The sequence below is a fragment of the Hyaena hyaena genome, unplaced genomic scaffold (assembly GCF_003009895.1).
Source record: "Hyaena hyaena isolate Hyena2069 unplaced genomic scaffold, ASM300989v1 scaffold_526, whole genome shotgun sequence".
NCBI classification, from domain to species: Eukaryota; Metazoa; Chordata; class Mammalia; order Carnivora; family Hyaenidae; genus Hyaena; species Hyaena hyaena.
The window spans coordinates 706,918-728,037 of NW_024081160.1; the positions used below are offsets into that span (position 1 = coordinate 706,918).

The 21,120-nt window shown below is 45.4% G+C and overlaps 1 protein-coding gene across 1 annotated transcript in view; it reads right to left on the reverse strand.

The window, feature by feature from the left end:
• SEMA5A (semaphorin 5A) overlaps positions 1 to 21,120 on the reverse strand; it is a 310,846-nt gene that overhangs the window by 62,147 nt on the left and 227,579 nt on the right. The window contains exons 12-13 of the mRNA XM_039255468.1: positions 16,666 to 16,847; positions 9,236 to 9,379 (exon numbers count right to left, since the gene is read on the reverse strand). Of these exons, the coding sequence (XP_039111399.1) occupies positions 9,236 to 9,379; positions 16,666 to 16,847 (326 nt within the window). The remainder of the gene's footprint in view (positions 1 to 9,235; positions 9,380 to 16,665; positions 16,848 to 21,120) is intronic.

Genomic DNA, 21,120 nt, shown 5'->3' on the forward strand with positions numbered 1-21,120 from the left:
AGCTTCATGCCCTACACGACTTAGGTCATTGTATCTTTAAATTTATTTGTAGACTATCAAAATGACTTCAGACCACCTTACTGGAAAAAACCACGAGTTATCCCATAATAATTGAATTCCTATTTACAAATACCGATCCCGTTTATATATTCCATACTTCACATATATGTTCATGTTGTCAATTATTAGCCAACGACACAAGGCCTTCTCTAGCCTTAGATGAGTCAAATTTCTCCTCAATCCTTAATAATACAAGTGAAATGAAGCAACGTGAGGGCGAGAAAATGAACAAATGAAAAACAAGAAGGAAATGGCCTGGCATTCTACCGCTTACAGCCTCCAGGGAGGAAGGGACTACTTTAAAGATAGTCAAACTTGTGACACACGCATTTGGCAATTTAAAAGACTCTTTTAAATTTAAAAGACACTTTAAATTCAGTACTCCATCTACTGCGCAGAAATTTAGCTTCTAGAGGACAGTAGCCTGCAAGCACTTTTCTGATCTCCCTCTCTGCGCCCCATCTGGATTCGCACACAAGGCATAGACTCCTACCTGAGAGGCCTAGACAGTCACCTGTGATGCCATCATTATTAATAAATGCCTAATCCTTCAGGACACTATGCAGGGGGCGTTACAAAGAGCGTTTCCATGGGACAGGTGTTTACAGCCTAGGATGAATACAGGGAAATGGACACAAGGCCACAGCAGAAAATACTATCTTCATGAACAGAAAATAAGGACAGAATGTAGCTGGTTTCCAGACACCAGGAAGAGTCATTTGGGCAGTGTAGCTTCCTGACAGCAAATGCTGACAATATTCAACTGGTTTTCCACCAAACCAGGAGAGCTCTATGGAGACTGTAAAGGTGTCAGAAGCAGGTACAGATGAAAGGTAAAAGCCGGGCCAAGCTGATGGGAGTCCACAGGAGGCAAAGTGAGCAATGGCTGGCATCCTGGGAAAGAAGGGAATATCGAAATGGAAGAGTTAAGTAAGAAACGTTACTGGGGAGAAGACAACAGAAGAAGGTGACAGGAAGAGGCAGCACCTACCTTCACGCGTGGGGAGGAAGAATCTGAAATTTACTTACAAGGAATCTGAAATTTACTTACAAGGAATCTGAAATTTACTTACAAGGAATCAGAAAAGTTCCACAGAGCTTGCGAGACAAAACAGCACCGTCAGAGTTAGGGGGCGAAGACTGGTCTCCGGGGGTTGGTGTCTCATCCCATTGGTGGCCTGGGGCTCCCTGAGATTTAAGGAGCTCTCCATGCACAAGTGTGAGGTCCCCGCTCCACACAGCCCACCAGGAAGAGCAGGAGGAACAAATGCCAACCAGGAGAGTCTGGATTGCAACAACGCAAGGGAGAGGTGCTCCAAGCTGGACAAGCAAGATGGCGGTGGAAACAGAAAGGGAAGGAGCACACTTGGGCTTGGTGTAGTGGGGTGAAGATGTGGCAGCTGTGTGAGTGCAGAGAACAACAAACAGACAAACAGTACAGTCACGTGTCAGCCTCTCATTTGGGGGAACATGGGAGGCATGCTTCGGGCCAGAGAAAGCTGATATGTCACGGCAGGAGAAGCCTCTGGAAGCAAGAACTAATAAGGCACAAGCTTTATTTTCTCTAAAGGTTCACACAGAATAGTAGTCAATGGAACTGAATAGTCCCCACTCTTTCTCATCTTTTCAATGCTCATTAGGTTTCCCTCTTCCAAAGTCATGGACGCTCTTGTGTGTAGGGGAGAAAGGAAAGGAATCTTCTAAGTAAGAGAGCGTGACCTCTAGGTAGAAGAGCCAAAACAAAATCGAGGATACAATGGGCTGAAAAAATTTGACCTTAAGAAGCATGTGCCAACACGCAGACTTACAGTAAGGAGAACATCCTGGCTACTCAGTGATTATTAACATACGTGTTGGTACATGGAATGTTCCAAGAGTGGGGAGCCATTCAAGAACACATTTGGAAGAAAGGAAAACTCAGAACATCAGAACTCCCTGCATTTGATTCAAAATAGCCACGGGTACCATCTCTCACCGTGCATAGATTGAGAAGTAGAATTCCACCTCCCATTTCCAAGCCAATTCACCAGCATTTAAAAGGTACGGACTCCATGGGCTCCTTACCCCCATTTTAGCTTTCAAATATAAAACAAGCAATAAAAGAATAGGGAGAGCAAAAGAAAATCATGCTAAATATGCTTATAAAACACTTGACTTTTAATAAAAAGCACAGCAAGGGAGCTACCATCTCCCCCTAGCAAAATACATCAGAGCACACAAATACTTCCTCATATTGGCCTAGAGCAGGCCACATCTGAAAACATGCAGCTCGTCAATGGAGCTGCAGATCTACTGCAGGAGAGCTGGAAAACTCCATGTAGCACAGAAATTCCGACCAGTGTCAACATGTGCTATATTTGGCTGGATTTTAAAGTTGTCTAACATGTGCCTTCCATTTTTCTCTTTCTCATTATGGCAGTCCTGAGGAAATAGCTATACCAGGATACGTGACTATGTCACCCTCTGCAAGGGGGATCAGAAGGGAAATGGAAATTGCTAAGCTAGCCAGCTTTGTCCCTTTATGTCTGGGTTTTCACTCACAAATCCACCTGAAGGGAATCTCCTCAGAGGGAAAGCCCTTACAAGCCCCAAGTGCTGGATTCTCTGCAACTTCAAGGAAGTAGGGTCTCTCTGACCCCCTTGAGGGGAGGGGGATCTGATGCCCACCCCAACTAACATGTGCTCCAGACAGAAATGACTCTTGTTCAACCACTCACTGGGTTTCCAGTGTCTTTCCTGTTCACAAACAACAATGGGGATCAGAAGTTAGTTACTACGATGGGACTCTGCTTGTTCAAACATGTTTATTAATTTATGGATAAAATATCTACACAATGGACCAGCCAGTGGTTCCTAATTTCTCTAGTCCTCTACACACAGCTAGCTTTTGCCAAATAATAGCCAGACGCTTTTGGAGTTTTGCTGGCTCCCCTGGATTTCCAGTATCTGAAAGCATTGAAAGTCATAGGTACATTTCATGATGCATTAAAAATTAAGATTTTAATTTTGCCCATGACTGTTCATTTTCATTTTGCATTTAAAATTGAATTAATAAGCCAGCAATATTTCTATGTAAATTATCAATTTTTCCACAGACCTAGTCTCCGTGAAAAGAATTGCTTTTCATAGCCCCACATAGACTAGATTCTCAGCACTGTATTGTTTCTCGTCGTATTTCTTCATGCTACAAGTGCATTCTGTTCTGGTTTGGTCTGTGCTAGTTTCTCACTGCAACCTGTGACAGGCTGAACCAGTCAGAACCCTATCAGAACCATGTTCTCCTTGCCTTGCTCTAAGTGACCATCTCTTCACTGGGCCATACTGGAATACTCAAATCTCTTGGCATGAGAGAAACTACACATACATTGGGTCCCCCCATAATATTAATTTTTACACCAGGAGAGAGCCAAGAGAACACACTACAGGAGAGGAATGACTTGCAAAGGAACAGTACTTTGGCTCACCATAGGACTAAGCAAACCCACGGAGACAAAGACAAATATGATTAAAAATCTTATGAGAAAAAGATAATCAAAAAATAAAAATCTTATAACATGCTCCCATTGGTTCCTGGGATTCTTCATTTTGATAATGTGGTGGGGAGACTCTTATGTGGTCCCCATGGGCCTACCTCCTGGGAATCACAGCTTGTGTGATCTTTTCATAAGCTTGTGTGTGTTTGTGTGTGCGTGTGTATGCATGTGTGTGTGTGTGTGTGTGTGTGTGTGTGTGTGTGTGTGTGTAGGTTGGGCTGGGATCTGTGACTTGCTCCTAACAGAATATGGAAAAAATGACAGTATATCACTTCTGTGACTTAGTGACATAAGACTTCAATGTCCCTTTTTCAAGAAAACTCACCCACCATGCTTTGAGGAATTAAGTGGTCAGTATTGAATGGCTTACGTGGCTAGGGATTCGGGGAGCTCCTGGCTCACAGCCTCAGCTGACAGCATCCAAGGGACTGAATGTTGCCAACGACCATGGGATTTGGGAAGCACACCTTCTCCAGTCAAACCTCAGATGAGACCACAGCTATGGTCCATGCCATGTTGCAGCCTCGTGAGATCCTAAAGCGAAGGACCCACATCAACAGTGTCCAGGCTACAAACCCAGAAATGGTGAGACAATAAGCACAGAGTGCTTCAGGGGCTGAGTGAGTGCTAAAATTGTTATGTAAAGACCCCTACACAGATTTTCATACCCAGACAGGCAGTGCTATTGTAGAAAACACCTGAAACCATGAACATGGCTTTGAGACCAGGGAATGAGTAGAAGCAAGGAAAATTTTAAGAACATGTAGAGAGACTCTGAGGATGCTGCTAGAGAGGCTTTAGAAGGAAAACAGGACAGAGAATGAAAACATAGCAACAAGGCCAACCCAATTAGCAAACGCGCAAAGGACTTGACCAGACATTTCCAAAAGGGTAGACAAATGGCCAATAAGCACAGGAGGAGATGGTCAATGTCATTAGTCCTTGGGGAAATGTGAATCAAAAGTACAATGAGATAATTACTTTATACCTATCAGGATGGCCATCACAAAAGAAAAAGTAAGAAAGAACGAAAGTAACGAGTGCCGGCAATGGTGTGGAGACACTGGAGCCCTTGCACCTTTTCGCCAGAAACTGTCAGGGATGTACGAGGTGTGGCCACTGCGGAAAACAGCTCTTCAAAAAACTGAACAAAACTGCCATACGACCCCAAAACTCCACTTTCAGGTTATATGAAAAAACGGAAGCAGATTTGAACAGATACTCATACACTAGTGTTCACTGCGGCATTATTTGCAGTAGCCAAAAGGTAGAAATAAGCCACTTGGTAATTGATGGGTAAAGAGATAAACACAGTATGATACAGTCATATGGTCAAGTATTATGGAGCTTGCCGAGGGGAATGGAGTTCTGACACATGGTACGGGATGCCAGAAACCTTGAAAACATGATGCTGAGTGAAATTAGCCAGACACAAGAATGCACACATGGTAGTAGTCCACTTACACGAACTATCTCAAAGAGGCACATTCACAGAGAAAGAACATAGATTAGAGATTACTGGGGGCTGAGAGGAGGGGAAAATGGGGAATCACCGCTTAATTGTTACGGTACTAGCATGACAAAAAAGTTCTGGAAATAGTGTTATAGTTATGCATTATAGTAAATGCAATTAATGTCACTGAATCGAACACGTTAAAAAGGGCCAAATGGCAAATTGCATGTTAAATATATTTAACCACAACTAAATTTGGAAGGAAAATAAGAGCCCGTGATTAGAAACTGAGGGAAGTGAGGACCTTGTGAGGCAGAGGGGAGAGCTTCCCAGGCTGTCGCTGTGGTTTCTCTGGAAAGTGGAACAGGTCAGCGTGAAGTGAGTTATTCAGACAAGTCAATTTCCAGGCAAAGTGTCGGGGGTGGGGGTGGGGGTGCTGCCTGGTTTCTTCTTGTGGCTTATGGTAACATGTAGGAATGAAAGGAAAAAAAATGAGGGAAGGAATAACAAACAAGAGGGACCAGGACAGAATTAACTGGAAATTTGAGTCTCTCCTGATGGCGATGCTAAAATTAAGAAGGCACTTCTGAGCACTGAGGAGTGGTAGACAGAGAGTAAAAATCTGCAGATGTGATGGTACAACCGTCTGGTAAAACCTCAGAAAGGCCAAGGGATCAGAGTGGTTTTGGTTACACGCAGGGTGCTCTGAGGAGGTCGGAGCGAGGGGGTGCCTCCCAGATGGTCTCAATTACCAGCAGGCCACGGGGTGTGGCCCTCAGCCCTCAGGAGGATCCCCAGCTAGAGAAAGTCTACCTCAAAAAGATCTGTGGGTGCAGATGTTTTACAAGAGTCAACCTCAAGGAATTCCACAGAAGGCCCATAAGGGCTATTTCTGCAGAAATACCAGCTTGCCCTGAAATGTACAGAGAAAGTACAAATGAAGTGCGACCACGGGAATCCAGAATTCTACTGGCAGAAAACAGGTTGGTCAAACTACCCAGCCGCAAGTACATGCTAATTTTTGTGAAAAAGAAAAGATGATTCAGGAGGCAGTGATGAGAGCCCAGAAGGCAGAGCCAAGAGCCGTGCAGAATTATGCAAGGGCCTTGAAACCTAAGCGAGCAACTCCCAACCCTTGTCTGGCCAGATTTCAGAATTTCTGTGGAGCAGTGATAGCTCTAGACTTTCCGTTTTCCTCCCTTTTGAACAGTAATGTCTGTAGTTGCTACCTTTCACCTGTTCCCCCATCACATATCGGATGTCTTGTCTCTGATTTTAGAGGAACAACACCCAGGACACCTCATTCATATTTGAGCCTCACTTAAACGATAAGGTTCTGGAATCTTCGGGTATGATTTAATGGTATAAAACTTTTGGGGACCTTGGGAATGGGTGAAATACATTTTGCATATGGAAGGGCTGTGAATGACTGAGGGACCAATTAAACTGGCTGTGGCAGAGACTCCAAGGTGACCCCGATGATGATTGCCTCCCAGAATTCATGGCCCAGGTAATGTCCCCTGTTGAGTGTAGATAGGACCTGTGACTTACTTCTTCACCAGTAGGATATGGCAAGGCGATGGCAGTCACTTTGCAACCGCACTGGGTAAAACTATCCTGCTCATCCTGCCAGGAAACTTTCTTCCTTGCTAGATTTGAGGAAGGCAGCGATGGTGCTGGGAAAGCTCGTTTGGCAGGAACACGTTCTCAATTTGACCATCCGCACAGGGCCACATGCTGACAACCAAGCCTGCGATCTTATAAGTGGCTCTTTCCCCGGTCAGTGCCCGGATGAGACCGCAGCTCAGGCTGAGCAGGGAAACCCAGGTAAGTCACACTGAAACTCCTGATCCAGTAAGACTGTGAAATAATAAATCTGTGTTGCTTTAAGCCACTCTCAGTTTTTGGAACTATGGTTACACAGGAAGAGGAACCTAATATAGAAAATGACACCTGCATTGTGATAGTGTTTACACCGAGGCCGACTGATTCATCCTTGTTCGTGCTTCCACTTGGTTCTTGGGACTCAAGAACATCATTTTCCAGGAAATTTTAGAAAAGAAAAACAGTCTCCATACCTTCTACAGTGTGTGTAAAAGATAAGGTAGGTTATTTTCTTTATCCAGTACTTTGGAAAAAATGATGTGAATATTTCTGAGATTTATGTTGTCATAAAGCACCCATTGAATCACTCCGCATCCTAGACATTCTGATCCAATGAAGTCATTAACTCTGATCCTGGTCTTAACTTAGGGACTTTTCTGGGGGAATCAATTTATTCACTTGCGGCCACTCGGCAGTTCCTTAGGGTCAATGGCGCTAGAGCAGCAGGGTGCAATGGTATTCCCCTGTGCACGCCTAGTCATGTGCCTTCCCAGGGAGACCGGAGTCTCTCTGCGTTTTGAGTTTAGTTCTCAAATATGTATAAAGGATGGCGTTCTCTCATACCACACAAGTGGAGAGACCTCGCACATAACACAACAACAAAAACTCTCAGAGCTCTTTGCTTGTGAAAACCAAAAAAACCAGACATTATGTACTGGTTTTTCTAGAATCTATTAGCCTCTTGATGGCTTGATTATCCCCTAAGAAGGGCTGTTCAATAGGGAAGCTTCAATTTTAGCGAGTCCCTGTTTTTACCATCTACACACTCACTCTGCAAATTCAAATAATCCTCCATTAACCAAATATTTTTCTTGACCAAATGAGCAGGGTTTTTTTTTATTTCCTGCAAAAGGGAACATTTTTAGTATAAGTCCCCTAAACACAGTCTTCCCTGGAAACGTGGCTTTACAAACAATCACTAAGTGCATACAGAATGCACATACATGGTAGCCACAGAGTTAGATAACACCTTCCTTCCTGTGTGCTCAGCCTTGGAAAGGTCCCAACAAGAGCAAGATTTGCAGGGGTGCTATAATTTGGGGGCAGCTTCTCACTGATAAAGGTGACTTTGCCTGGAAGGGCTATATTATGGGACAGTGTACGGCATTTTAAAACTTTCCAACCAATGTCAAATCTTACAAGGTTAGAAAAGGCAGGGAGACAATTTGCCCATAATCGGTCTTTCCATGTCCCGACTGGTGTTGGATGGGCAATGGTAGACTTGTATAAGACTGTTTCGGGACTACTTCAGAAACAACCAGGCTCGCTTTGTAAAGATCGTCGTTCATCTTCCTCAGGGTCAGAAGGGATGAAATCTTAATTGGTAATGTCGGCACACAATGAAGACAGAAAGGAACGATTCTCCTGGGTTGTTTTGAGGTTGTAATAAATACCTCGCAGGGACCTATCTGTGCAGTAAACCTGTTGGTTTTGTCTGTATAAATATTGATCACATAGCAAATAACTGCATGCAGCATTTTTATAAGAGGCTCACAGTGAGCCCATCTCACCAGATACTATCCTTGCTACATTTTAATTAAAAGGTATGGAAAGCCATTTTGTTCCTCAGGGGTCAGTGCAATACACTTAGGAGACTGTGGCAGAGTAAGAATCCCAAGTGACGTGAAATTCACCTGCTTGGATTTCCTCCCAACAGTCATGAACTAGAATGTACCTTAAATATGCAAGAAAGAGCCAACCATCCCGACTGTAGATCTTATGAAGCCAAAGCCAAATGTTTGGTTGTATGAAAGCTCCCGGAGGAGCTGAAGGCTTAGAGTCCAGCCTGGAAAAGGATGCGGCTCCGGGCTACCCTGTAGGCCCCCCAGACCCCCGGAGGGGATGGGTGAAGAAAGGAGGTGTACCCAGGTCCTGAATACACCCTCAGCCAGCTCCAGATGCTTGATTTAGTTCTGGGCAAAACTCTGCTTCATCTGATCCCTGACGTCTGGACCCTGGCCGCCTTAGGTCCTCCCAGTTTTGAGACTGGGTCAAGCTGAATGCTAAGAGCAGATTTTCCCCAGCAGACTCTTTCTGGGTCCCCAGGAAGCCCAGCCCGGAGGTGCCCGCTGTCCCTGCACCCCCGCTCCCTTGGGGACTGCTCAGCCAGTCACCTGGGCAGGCCCGCGGGTGGTAGTGAGGCTGTCAACACGAGGCTTTGAGCAAAATTAAACGATGTCAGGAGAACAGGGCGATGGGGCTCAACAGAAAGGGATGCGCGCACAAGCTGCGCCCCGTCCGCGACCGCGGGGGGCGGCCGCACCGGAATGAGAGGAAGCTGAGGGCGGCGCGGCGGGGGGCCTACCTCTCCTCGCGGTTCTGCCCCACGCACACGCGGCCCCCGTGCCGGGGGGTGGGGTTGCTGCACGACCGCTGGCGCACCTGGAAGCCGATCCCACAGCTCGTGCTGCACGGAGACCACGGGGTCCAGGGGGTCCAGCCTCCGTTCCTGGGGAGAGAAGCAGTCGGGTCACCGGGCCGGACTGGCAGAGTCCATCCCTGGGTGCGCCCGCCTCCAGCTAACTTCCGGTGTCCCCCCGCCACCCCACCGTGGACTGTTGGGGTGCAGCTGGTTGGGGAAAGCAGGAGACGCAGGACCCAACCGGATGGGCCGTGTCCCTGGAAATCCCGGCCCCTGGGGGACCTTCTCCTTGGTATCTGATCTCAGAGTCAAGGTTTCTTCTTGAAAGTGAAGCTTCAAGTGTGCGATGAATAATTTAAAATGGGCTATATTAGAAACTACTAATAAGCTTTAGTTAGGAAGATGTTAAACTAATGAAAAATCAGTTTATTTTATTAAAAAGCAATTAGGGATGAACTCCTGAACTTCTAGGGTTTATACTTATTTGACTTATACTATGTAATTTGTAATCTATAAAAAGGGCACATTTGAACAAAATATCATCTAAAACTACCTATAACGCTTACTTTTAAAATCTATTAATATCAATGAAAATCAGCAATTTTCTTGATAGCATTCATATTGATAAAGAACCCTGTAATATCCAACGCTTTAAAACTAACTTTATTAAAAATGAAGGAAGCCAGGAGCATCTGAGTGGCTCAGCTGGTTGAGCATCTGACTCTTGATTTCAGTTCAGGTCATCATCTCACCCTTCATGACATCGAGCCCCATGTCGAGATCTGCACTGATGGTGCATGGAGCCTGTTTGGGATTCTCTCTCTCTCTCTCTCTTTCAAAATAAAGGTTTTTTTTTTAAATCATGAAGCCTTCGGGTACTTTAAATTCAGATTCTTGGCTATTTTCTTACAATTTGCAAAAGATATAGAGTATAAATAAGGCGTGAAAATTGCACATAATTATATTTATGTTATTACATATATGATATCATAGTCATATAAAATATAAAATTAAAATAAAAGAAATAGCTTGTATAAAAGTGGTTTATAAAGTTAATTGCCACTGACAGCTAAAGGATTTTTTGTTTAATATTGTACTTTTCCCTTGAGATGCCTGCATTCAGCATGTTTGTAATTTAAACTATTAAAGAACAAATTGTAGGCAGTTTTAAGGATTTATTAAGGGGCGCCTGGGTGGCTTAGTCGGTTAAGCGTCCGACTTTCGCTTAGGTCATGATCTTGCGGTTCGTGGGTTCGGGCCCCGCATCGGGCTCTGTGCTGACTGCCAGCTCAGAGCCTGGAGCCTGTTTCAGTCTGTGATTCCCTCTCTCTCTGACCCTCCCTTGCTCATGCTGTCTCTCTCTCTCCTAGAAATAAATAAAACATTAAAAAAAAAAGGATTTATTAAAACATTTTTAAGGATTTATTAAATCCTTAAAATCCTTAGATATTTGTTAAAATGTCTGTTAAACCCAGAATCCAAACTCCCATGTGAAAAGTCTACTGCATGTGGAATATATTTCTCTAATCACATCTGCTTTTCTATAGATATGTTATCCTCATTGGACTTTTCCCCTGAAAAAAACTGACTGACATTATTTTTATTTCATACATTCCTTTAAAAACATGCAGATCCACCCCTGTATTGAAGCTCAAGGTATAAACAATATTCTGAACATATAATTTCTCAAATAATTTCAAGTGATAATTCCTCTGAAAAAACTCTGTATATTTCATATTTCCCTATTTTCTGAAACTTCTTCATGATATAAATGAAGTAGATACTGATACCTTACTGTATGATATTATAAGAAAGCTGCTTTATGATAATTTAGCCAAGTAATCACAAAAAAACAACAGATCCTTGCAAGTTGCTCATAAAGATAATCAGTATCTTATATACCCTGTTACTTACACAAATTTTTTTAAAGAAATCCAAATGATGCATTGAGTTCTATACAAAAATAGCTATTGTAACATAAATAAAAGGATCTTTTTACTTCCAAAATTTCTTTACTTGTTAGCAAAACTGTTAGTGAAGGAAACTTTGCTTTGAAAATTGTTTGGAAATTCTTAGTTTCCTAAACCTGTTAACAAACATGACAGTTTGTGATATACTCTATTTACAATATAGGGGACATGTTGTATACAGGGAAGTGAGTAAATGGAAGTGTATATAAATAACAGAAATATAATAAGTCAGGAAATGAGAGCAATTGTCTATGTGTGGGTCTGTCCTTTGCACCTGGTTTGCAGTCTTACAACATTGTGGCAGGCAGTCACTAAGCAGCACGAAGTGAGCATGTATCAGCCGATGAATCATTTTGAGGATTAAATCAGTCCAAAACAACCCATGTGTGCATTTGAAGCACCACTAAAATGGGTTCCATTATTTAATTACTAATCTGAAAATCACCACTAATTACATTGCTGGTCTGCTTAGAGGATGCCATTTCTACTAGAACCAAAGCCAAAGAGGTATCAATAAACAAGCTGCACTCACACACTTGATAGTCCTTTTATCCCATTAAACAGTATAAAAAAGAATATCGGTCACTGATCATAATCTTCAAAGAGTAACAGCTCTGTAACTTGTATAAAGTTTCTCCCATGCCTCGATGGAAGCCCTCTTAGTTTTGTGGAAAGAATGCCATGATGACATGCCTCTGTTATCTGTAGTAACATAAATAATCTAATCTATGTAGCTCTGTGGTCTCCTATCAACCTTGTGGAGTGACCTGGGCTGGCCTGAGAAGGGGAGCAGAGGGCAGAGTGCACCCTTGAACCTCGCCCCACCTCCTTCAACCGCTTCTCCTCTTGGGCAGGGAGCGCCCCTGTGCTCTGGGCTCCCCTAGTGAGCTATTGCCTGGCGTGATCTGCAGTATTTGGGACATCAGAGGAGATTTGACCAGAGGTCCCTGCATTCTGAATAGGCTCGTGGAAACAAGATAATACTTTTTAGAAATACTGTAAATTAACAAGCAAGTGAGGAGGGAGCTTGGAGGCTGATTTGAGAAGCTTTCCTGATGCTCCTTTTATTTTTTTTTAATTTTTTAACGTTTTATTTATTTCTGAGAGAGAGAGAGAGAGAGAGACAGTGTGAGCAGGGGAGGGTCAGAGAGAGAGGGAGACACAGAATCTGACGCAGGCTTAGCTGTCAGCACAGAGCCTGACGCAGGGCTCGAAACCACAATCATGAGACCATGACCTGAGCTGAAGTCGGACACTTAACCAACTGAGCCACCCAGGCGCCTCTCCTGATGCTTGTTTTAAAATCTAAGAGGCTGCTTTGGTCATGGCGCTGTAGGTACAGGGGAAGGGAACAAACTGACTCCAGTAAAATAGTCAATCTGGCAACAACAAAAATAAGCAGAGGAGACAGGAAACCAACCCAGGGAATCACTGTTGGAGTCAGTTTTCTGGTTACTCAGTACTGGGACATTAACTGAGTTGGGGTGCTCTGGGCTCAGAGCAGCACAGAGCTGTTGGTCAACAACGGGGCTTCTTCCATCCCCCAGCTACTGTCAAAGCCCCCCATGGACTGCAGCCCTGGCGTCTCCAGCTGCCCAGGGGGCTGGGGGGCTTGGACCTGCAGTTGAGAAGATCTAACCACCCTCAAGGGCCGTCCCAGCAAGGGCGTTCCCTGTACCATTGGCTGAGTCCTTTTCTAGGGCTATTGGCCCACACTTCCTTCCTTCCTTCCTTCCTTCCTTCCTTCCTTCCTTCCTTCCTTCCTTCCTTCCTTCCTTCCTGCCTTCCTGCCTTCCTGCCTTCCTGCCTGCCTGCCTGCCTGCCTTCCTTCCTTCCTTCCTTCCTTCCTTCCTTCCTTCCTTCCTTCCCTCCCTCCTATGTGTTGACGCTTGGGACATTCCCCAACCTCCTTCCTGCACACAAGTCTCTGTGTCCTGACCAACCCAGGTCAGGCATAGGCTTTCCTCCCAGTGAGAAGTCCTATAAAGGGAGGTATAGGTAAGGAAAATGGAAGCCTGTAGAAACTTATTTCATTTAGATGACAAACTCCTATCAAGGATCCAGACTTTCCTTTGACCTGCTTTCCTACTGGCTAGTTTTATTTCTCCCTCTCCTCCTTCTCTCCATGGCTACCTCTCTCCTCCCTAGGAATTAGGACTCAGAAGTGGCATGGTGTCATAAGAATGCATATTCAAATGTTTACTTTAATTGTAAAACGAAACCCTATTTTCCCGATCCATTTTTAAGTCTGACTCGGCCCTGCTTTGAAAGTCTGGTTTAGCTAATTCCTTTATATTGTGGATTTCATTTCATGTGTTGAATGACCTCAATCTGCAGCTCCAAGATATTGAGAAGAAAAACATATTTAATGATGTGACGTCATAACAGCATTTAATCAAAGATACCCTTGTAAAATGTATTGAATGAGCAATATTTTGAATTTCCCAACACTTACATTGGGTTAAACAAGGTGCCTATAAATAAAGAAGAGCGGGTTTAATTGGAAACCTCTGATCAGACTTCATAAAGGTCTTCTGACGTGCTCTGCACACACTGAGGAAGTCTTTAACAGTAGTGAGTGAGCAAAAATGGGAGTTTGCAGGTTAGGTGTGTGGCAATTCTTTATTTCTAGCAAACTTAAAGGCCAACATAAACAGGCTATCAACAGATACGGGGCAATAAAAACATTCTTTGGTATTAGATCACCATGCCTTTGGCAGATAACTTCGAAAGAATTCAGAAAACTGCTTGGAAATGCTATGATCTTATACTTCTATCTACTTTCAGGAGTCATACCTGTCAGTACTTGTAACTAGGAAAATAAAAATGTAAGAATGGAATAGATGCTAAGCCTTCCCCAAATCAGGCAAGAAGTTGCACTCATGCCTAAAAGAGGAAAAGTAATTGGGAATTTAAGAAAAAAATTGCCTGAAGGAATGAATTTCCAATAAAATTGAAAATTAAAATGTTAAAAAAGGATGGCTCAAAATGTGTAATATTGATGGCTTTTAGATTAACTGGATGCTAATTTTAAAAATATATTTAAAATATTTAACCATAAAGCCTATGGTTATCAGAAATATAAATTTTGTTTTTAAATTCCATTTATATAATTTGTTATTCTGGTGGTTGCAGAGAAGCATGATATGGTGACCAGTGTAAGACTTTTAAGCATAAAAGCGTAATATATTAGGATAAGATTCTATAAGGGATAGAGAATAAAAATAAGAAATTAAAGAAGGAAAAATGTAAATGTTCTAAATATTAAATTAGAGGCTATTTATCAGTTTCTTAAATGAGCAGGCAGCTATCTAATCACTAAAGCATTTAGATTCCATTACACATTTAGTGTAATGGAACAGGATGGAACAGAAATTATATCTTTGCAACTACTAAAACTTTATGTTTATTTATCTGTTTTGAGAGAGAGGGAGACAGAAGCAGAGAGAGAGGGGAGAATCCCAAGCAGGCTCCACACAGTCGGCACAGAGCCCGATGTGGGTGGGACGTGATCATGGACCTGAGCTGAAATCAAGAGTTGGACACTCAGTAGACTGAGCCACCCAGGTGCCCACAACTACTTAAAGTTTTGATGAGAAACAATTAGATGTTGATCTACAAGTATTTGAGGGGTATCTAGTTTATCCACGTTATTTGATAGGGGGCAGATGAGCAACTTTCCGTGAAGACCGCTGCTTCTAGAAACTCATTCTGTCCAAGGACAGACATGGTGAACAAGCCATGTACACACGTGGGCATGCTACCCCAGAACTCTGGCTGCTACCCCAGATCTGTCCTTTACAGTTTCCAGAATATCAACTCCATGGGTAGCCTCTGAAGCTACCGGAACTATTCCCCCTTGCTCTTCACACCCTCAAGGAGGCTGCTGCAAACAGTGCATGTCGCTTCCAGCGTCTGCATGAGGGGACACTTATTAGTACGAGGGCTACTGGGGATAATTTGTTTGGTGTGGGATGTGAGGTCAGGATTGGGTGAGCTGACACTCTGCACGCACCTCTGTCCTCGCATGGATTGGGGGTGAGGCCGGGGCTCTCTGGCCTGTAGTGGCAGCCTTGATTGCACAGGCTGCCTTTCCCGGGCCTGACTAAATGTTGGCAAATCTGCGGCCAGTAGCGTCACATCTGCTTCACGTGAACCTCCATGTGCATGCTTGTCAGCAAGCCTGAGGGACAGGGAGCTGGGACTCGGTCATTTTCAAGAACTGGCTGTGTCACAGTTTTCTGAGTGTGGCCAAATCTGATTTCAGACTTGCTTTCATCCTCAGGAGGCGCCCAAGGGCCAGGTCAGGGTGCAGAGCCCGTGGCACTGGCGTGCGTCTAGCCATTGGGGTCCCTGATGCTGGCGAAGGAAAAGGAGGACTGGGAAGGGCCACCTGGATGAGGCCAGTTCACAATGAATGTGTTGTGTTCTACCCGTAGGGACTATTAGGCTACATGTTCCAGAAAAGAGTTTTAATTGACACAGACGTTTCCTGCAAAGAAAACAATAACATCACACACACTGCAAATAGGTTTCCTAATGAACACATTAAACACGTTTAGATTTGGGGCGCCTGGGTGGCTAAGTCGGTTAAGCGTCCGACTTTCGCTTAGGTCATGATCTCGCAGTTAGTGAGTACGAGCCAAACATCGGGCACTATGCTGACTGCCAGCTCGGAGCCTGGAGCCTGTTTCAGTCTGTGACTCCCTCTCTCTCTGACCCTCCCCTGCTCACGCTCTCTCTCTCTCCTAGAAAAAAAAAAACACGTTTAGATTTACTATTTAAAATCCCCTTCTAGCAGTGTCTGGGTGGCTCAGCTGGTTAAGTGTCTGACTTCAGCCCAGGTCGTGACCTCACAGTTCATGGGTTCAAGTCCCATGTCGGGCTCTGTGCTGACAGCTCAGAGCCGGGAGCCTGCTTCAGATTCTATGTCTCCCTCTCTCTCTGCCCTTCCCTGGCTCACTCTCCATCTCTCTCAAAAATAAACATTAAAAAAGGTAAAAGTAAAGTAAGTAAAAAAAAAAAAATCTCCTTCAGTAGATTGTGTAACTTTTTTTTAACTTTTTAAAATATTTATTTATTTTTGAGAGAGACAGAGACAGAGCTTGAGTGGGGGAGGGGCAGAGAGAGAGAAGGAGACACAGAATCTGAAGCAGCTCCAGGCTCTGAGCACGGATCCCAAGGCGGGGCTTGCACGCACGAACCATGAGATAGATCATGGCCTGAGCCAAAGTTAGCCGATGAACCGACTGAACCACCTAGGCGTCCCTGATCGTCTAACTTTTAAGTGGTAAGTGCCCCTGTCTTTCTCTAGAAAAGGGGAGGGGTACACTAAAGATGATGTCCGCACACTCTGGAGTCCACTCACACACATGGAAGGCACCAGTGTCAGAAGAGGCTCACCTGGAGCAGTTGGCGATCTCAATGCGGGGACCCTCGCACTGCCAGCCTCCGCACTGGGGGGCCGGGCTGTCGCAGGAGCGGGTGCGACACAGGCAGGATCCCACGGCGCTGCCATCGGTGTGCGTGCAGGGCGTCCACGGAGACCACGCGCCAAAGTGCCCGTCCACGGTGAGATTCCTCGTCTAGGAAGCAGACACAAGTGAGGATGTCAGAAGGGTTAGGGTTGTAAACAGTGAAACACTGAAAGGTCTCTCACACTATAGTCAGAGCACATCGAGAATATTTTGATGTTACAGTTAAAGAGGGATGAACAGGGAGGTATATCAAAATAAGGCGGCAGAGGTCATTGGTGGAGGCGGTGATGGAGAAGAAGGGGGGTGGTGGGGGAGGAGGAGACGAGGGAGGGGAGTGAAGGGTGCCAAGGGCTTGGAAATCAGCTGACCGCAGAACTGTCCGCTAATGTGAGAAACCCAAAGAACGAGCAGAAGTGGAGTGAGAAATCACAGATGTGCAACTCTGCAGCATTTTTATGTCCCTTAAAAGAAAGATCGGCCAATTAGTTTCATTTAAGACCTGGTGTAGCTCAAATGTCAGCACAAACTGCCAACATTTAATTTAGAGCCCATTACAGCAGTGGGACTGTACTGCCCGCTAGGCCTATCCCGGCCAGAGCCACACTGTAACCTCCCGGCAAGGAAGGGTCTGGAAGGAAACAGCTCCTGCAGGTTGGGGCAAGGAAGGGGCTCTGAGCTCTGAGCTGGGTGTGCGGGCAAAGACGGGGCTGTCCAACCTGCAACCCTGATCTAGGAAGGCTGCTGGGGCCTGCGTCGGCTGCCACCTGGGTGGACGGTGCTCCCCACAGACACGGAAGACTGGACCACCTCCGTCACCTCTGACAAGAGAGACGCGGGGTGTTCCCGCGGTCCGTGGCTCCTGGGGCCGAGTCCTCAGTCTCCCTGCAGGAGAAAGCAGCCTCCCTCTGAGGGGCTGGAAGGAGGCCTCGAGTCCAGACTCCTAAACTTAATATGGCGACTTCGGTGTTTCTTAGAAAGCGTGAGGCACGAAGGGAAAAGTAAGTAACTGTGTGCTTTCGCTTCCCCTCCACTGCACTCAGCTGCTCGCTCCTGCCCTGCACCAGTCGTGACACTTTGAAGACTCATCGTCCACACAAAACAGGACTCCACGGATGAGAGAATTCATTCTTTCCAGGCTACGGACTCTACCTATACTTCCACACTTCAGAAAAGCGCCAACGCCGTATTTTGCGTGTGAAAAACACAGGTGAGCTTTACTTCTGTTCTGTCATCTCTCCAAAGGCAGCAGGACGGAGCCCGCACAAAGCGTGTCCACCTGCTCGGACACGGCTGGTGGCTGGCGTGTCACCTCCAACGGCCACAGTCTGATTCTCTGCCTCCCCCTTGTCAGTACCCCACCCTTCTATACCCACTGGGTGGAGGAAACTCCAGAATTCCCTACCATGCCTGGTTCTTTTCGAGAAGAAGCAACGAGGAGGGAATGGAGCTGGATTCGAGGCGACTCAATGGACCTGACCCAGAGTGACAGTGAACACCCAAAAGCAGATTATTCCCAAGAGGAAGACGTCCCCCTTTCCAAGGTCGATAAAAATGCAGCTCGTACTCTGACCATAAATTTCCCCGGAGCCTTCAGTGTTTTCTCGGAGAACCAAGCCCCACGTGACAAGCTGACCAAAGCCACTGATTATTCACACCAAAATGTTCTTGAGGCAGCAAAGGCCCTGCCACGTGGGAGTTCCCACATCCGCCCTCTCCCCACTGACCAGCTCTCCTCCTTGCCTCCTCCCAAAGGCTCTAATGTAGGGAGGGCGGGATCGGCTGTTGCCTTCACTGTGATTAACACGGGGCCCGAGCTAACAAATCCCCCCCACGTGTCTTTAAATCCAAACCTGTAACTGTCCTTGGCCTTTCAGAGAGAGAGAACGGGTTACAGGGGCTGTGTGAGGGGCAGAGCCTGGGGAAGGGTAGCCTCACAGCGCTGCAGCCTAAGCTGAAAGACAGCAAGGAAGACATACCCAGTCTCTCTGCTGCTGCCCAGGTTACCCACTATCTAAACCCAAGACAACGGGGAAGCCTGGGTGGGGGCCAAGCTGCAAGTGGGGAGGGACAGGCCCATGGGGCAGAGAGTGGATGGGGAGGCGAGTGAAAACTGGCCAGAAGACCAGGAAACCGACACCCGGTGAGACACCTGGTCCCTTCCCTTTGCCTCTCTTCTCAACCTCTGGTTCTTTGTCTAACATATGACGGAAATAGGCATGGGGACTGTTGGGGTCTCTTCAGCTACCGGAGGTTTTGAGGAAGTGTGAAACCCACAGAAGATGGAGAAACTGAAGACGCGCTAAGCCAGGAGAAGTCCACTGTGATGACGACAAAGGAATGAACACGGAGACAGAAATCATCCAGGACGCTGAAAGAGGGCAGTTTGTGATGGAAACTTATTTAGGTCATGAGTCAAACCCACAACCAAGGTAAACTTCATAAGAGCTAAATTCATCAGTAGGATGACTCGAAGAGAAATCAGTATGGGGCAGATACAAGTGAGAGACAGAACAGGCAGGCAGACAGACAGACAGACACAGAGAGGAGGAGTCAGAGGCACTGCCTGTTTCCTGACAACTTTGAGGTTCCTGACCAATTCATGCGCACTCTTGAACTAAATCTCCAGTCCTGGAGGGAAGCTGAGAACTTTCTTCAGCCCAAAGGGCAAGAACACCAGCCAGCGTGAATGGTGTTTCTTTATGAAAGAATCACTTTGAATAAAAGGGTTTTCACATTCATCGTGGGGATAGTTCCACACCATTCCCATCCTCAGGAGACAGCAGGTAACTGGGGAGGGTTCAGTTGGTATCACCAGTCATGCCCTTAGCAGGTGGGTCTAAGGAGCCCCACTCACCTGGGCCAGTGTTGGGCCCATGAAAGAACATGTGACCAGATTCTGGTCAATGAAACTCAAGAGGAGAGTGAAAGAGGATTCCAGAAATGACATTCCTCTGGATAAAAGCAGAATGCTCTCAGCTGTGGACACTGTTCTGTGAGAATTTGCTGCTTGGGACCCCCGTGGAGAAGCAGGCCCAGGAAATAAGAGCTGCTCACCCACAGCTTCCCCAAACTGGAGGGGAGAATCAGTCCTCACACTGTTGCTTCCCCATGGCTGCAGGATGAAACTGGTCCTTTGTAAGACCCTGTTCACAGGGAATTCAGTTCTGTTTAGGTAATAACTGGACACGATCATTACATACTCTTTTTACAGAAAAAGCAAACGTAGATGTAAGAAAATTTTGTAACTCACCAAAGATGGTCCAAGTCACAATTTGGAAGGTATAATTGGAGGTACTGGTGGGCATTTTCCTTTCCATGAGACCAGGGTTTTCAAACCTCAGCACTGTTGACATTTGGGCTGGAGGATTCTTTGTCGTGGGGGCTGCCCCGTGCATCAGTGATCTCCCTTGTCACCCCGCTAGATGCCAGTACCCTACCAGCCCTGGTTGTGACAACCAACATTTCTCTGGACTTTGCTAGATGTCCCTGGGGGCAAAATCTCCTCCAGTTAAGAACCACTGTTTCTCAAGGAACAGTGAACTACCATATGATCCAACAATCTGCTTTGGGGTTTACAGCTGAAGGAAACCAGATCACTGTGTTGAACAGCTAACAGAATCCCCACAGTCACTGTAACATCACTTATGATAGACAAGACATGGAAACAACCTACGTGTCCATCGAAGGAGGAGTGGATAAAGAAAATATGTTATATATACCACACTTCTATATAGTATATATAAAATATATATATGAGCTATCTCATATATATACACCTCATATGTATAATATATTCTTCAGATATATATGAATCTCACATGAATACTATAAGTACTCATATATGAATACTATTCAGCCATAAAAGAAAAGGAAAACTTTCCATTTGGGAAAACATGAATGGACCCTGAGGGCATTATGCTAAGTGCAATAAGTCAGAGAAAGACAAATACTGTATGATATCAGATGTAAGTGAAATCTAAAAAGAACCCATAGTCACAGAAAAAAGGATCAGATTTGTGGCTACCTCGTGTGTAGGGTAAGGTTGGGGGAGGAAAGAGAGGAAGGTCAAAAGGTAGAAACTTCAGGGCGCCTAGAGGGCTCAGTCAGTTAAGCATCCAACTCTTGGTTTTGGCTCAGGTCATGATCCCACGGTTTGTGAGTTCAAGCCTGGTATTGGCCTCCAACTACTGGTGCAGAGCCTGCTTTGGATTGTCTCTCTCTCTCTCTCTCTCTCTCTCTCTGTCCCTCCCCACCTCCCATGCATGCTCTCTCTCAAAATAAATAAATACACTTAAAAAAAAAAGGTACTAACTTCCAGTTTTAAGATAAATATGCCTTGGGGATGCCATGTGTGATATGATGACTGTAGTTCACACCGCTG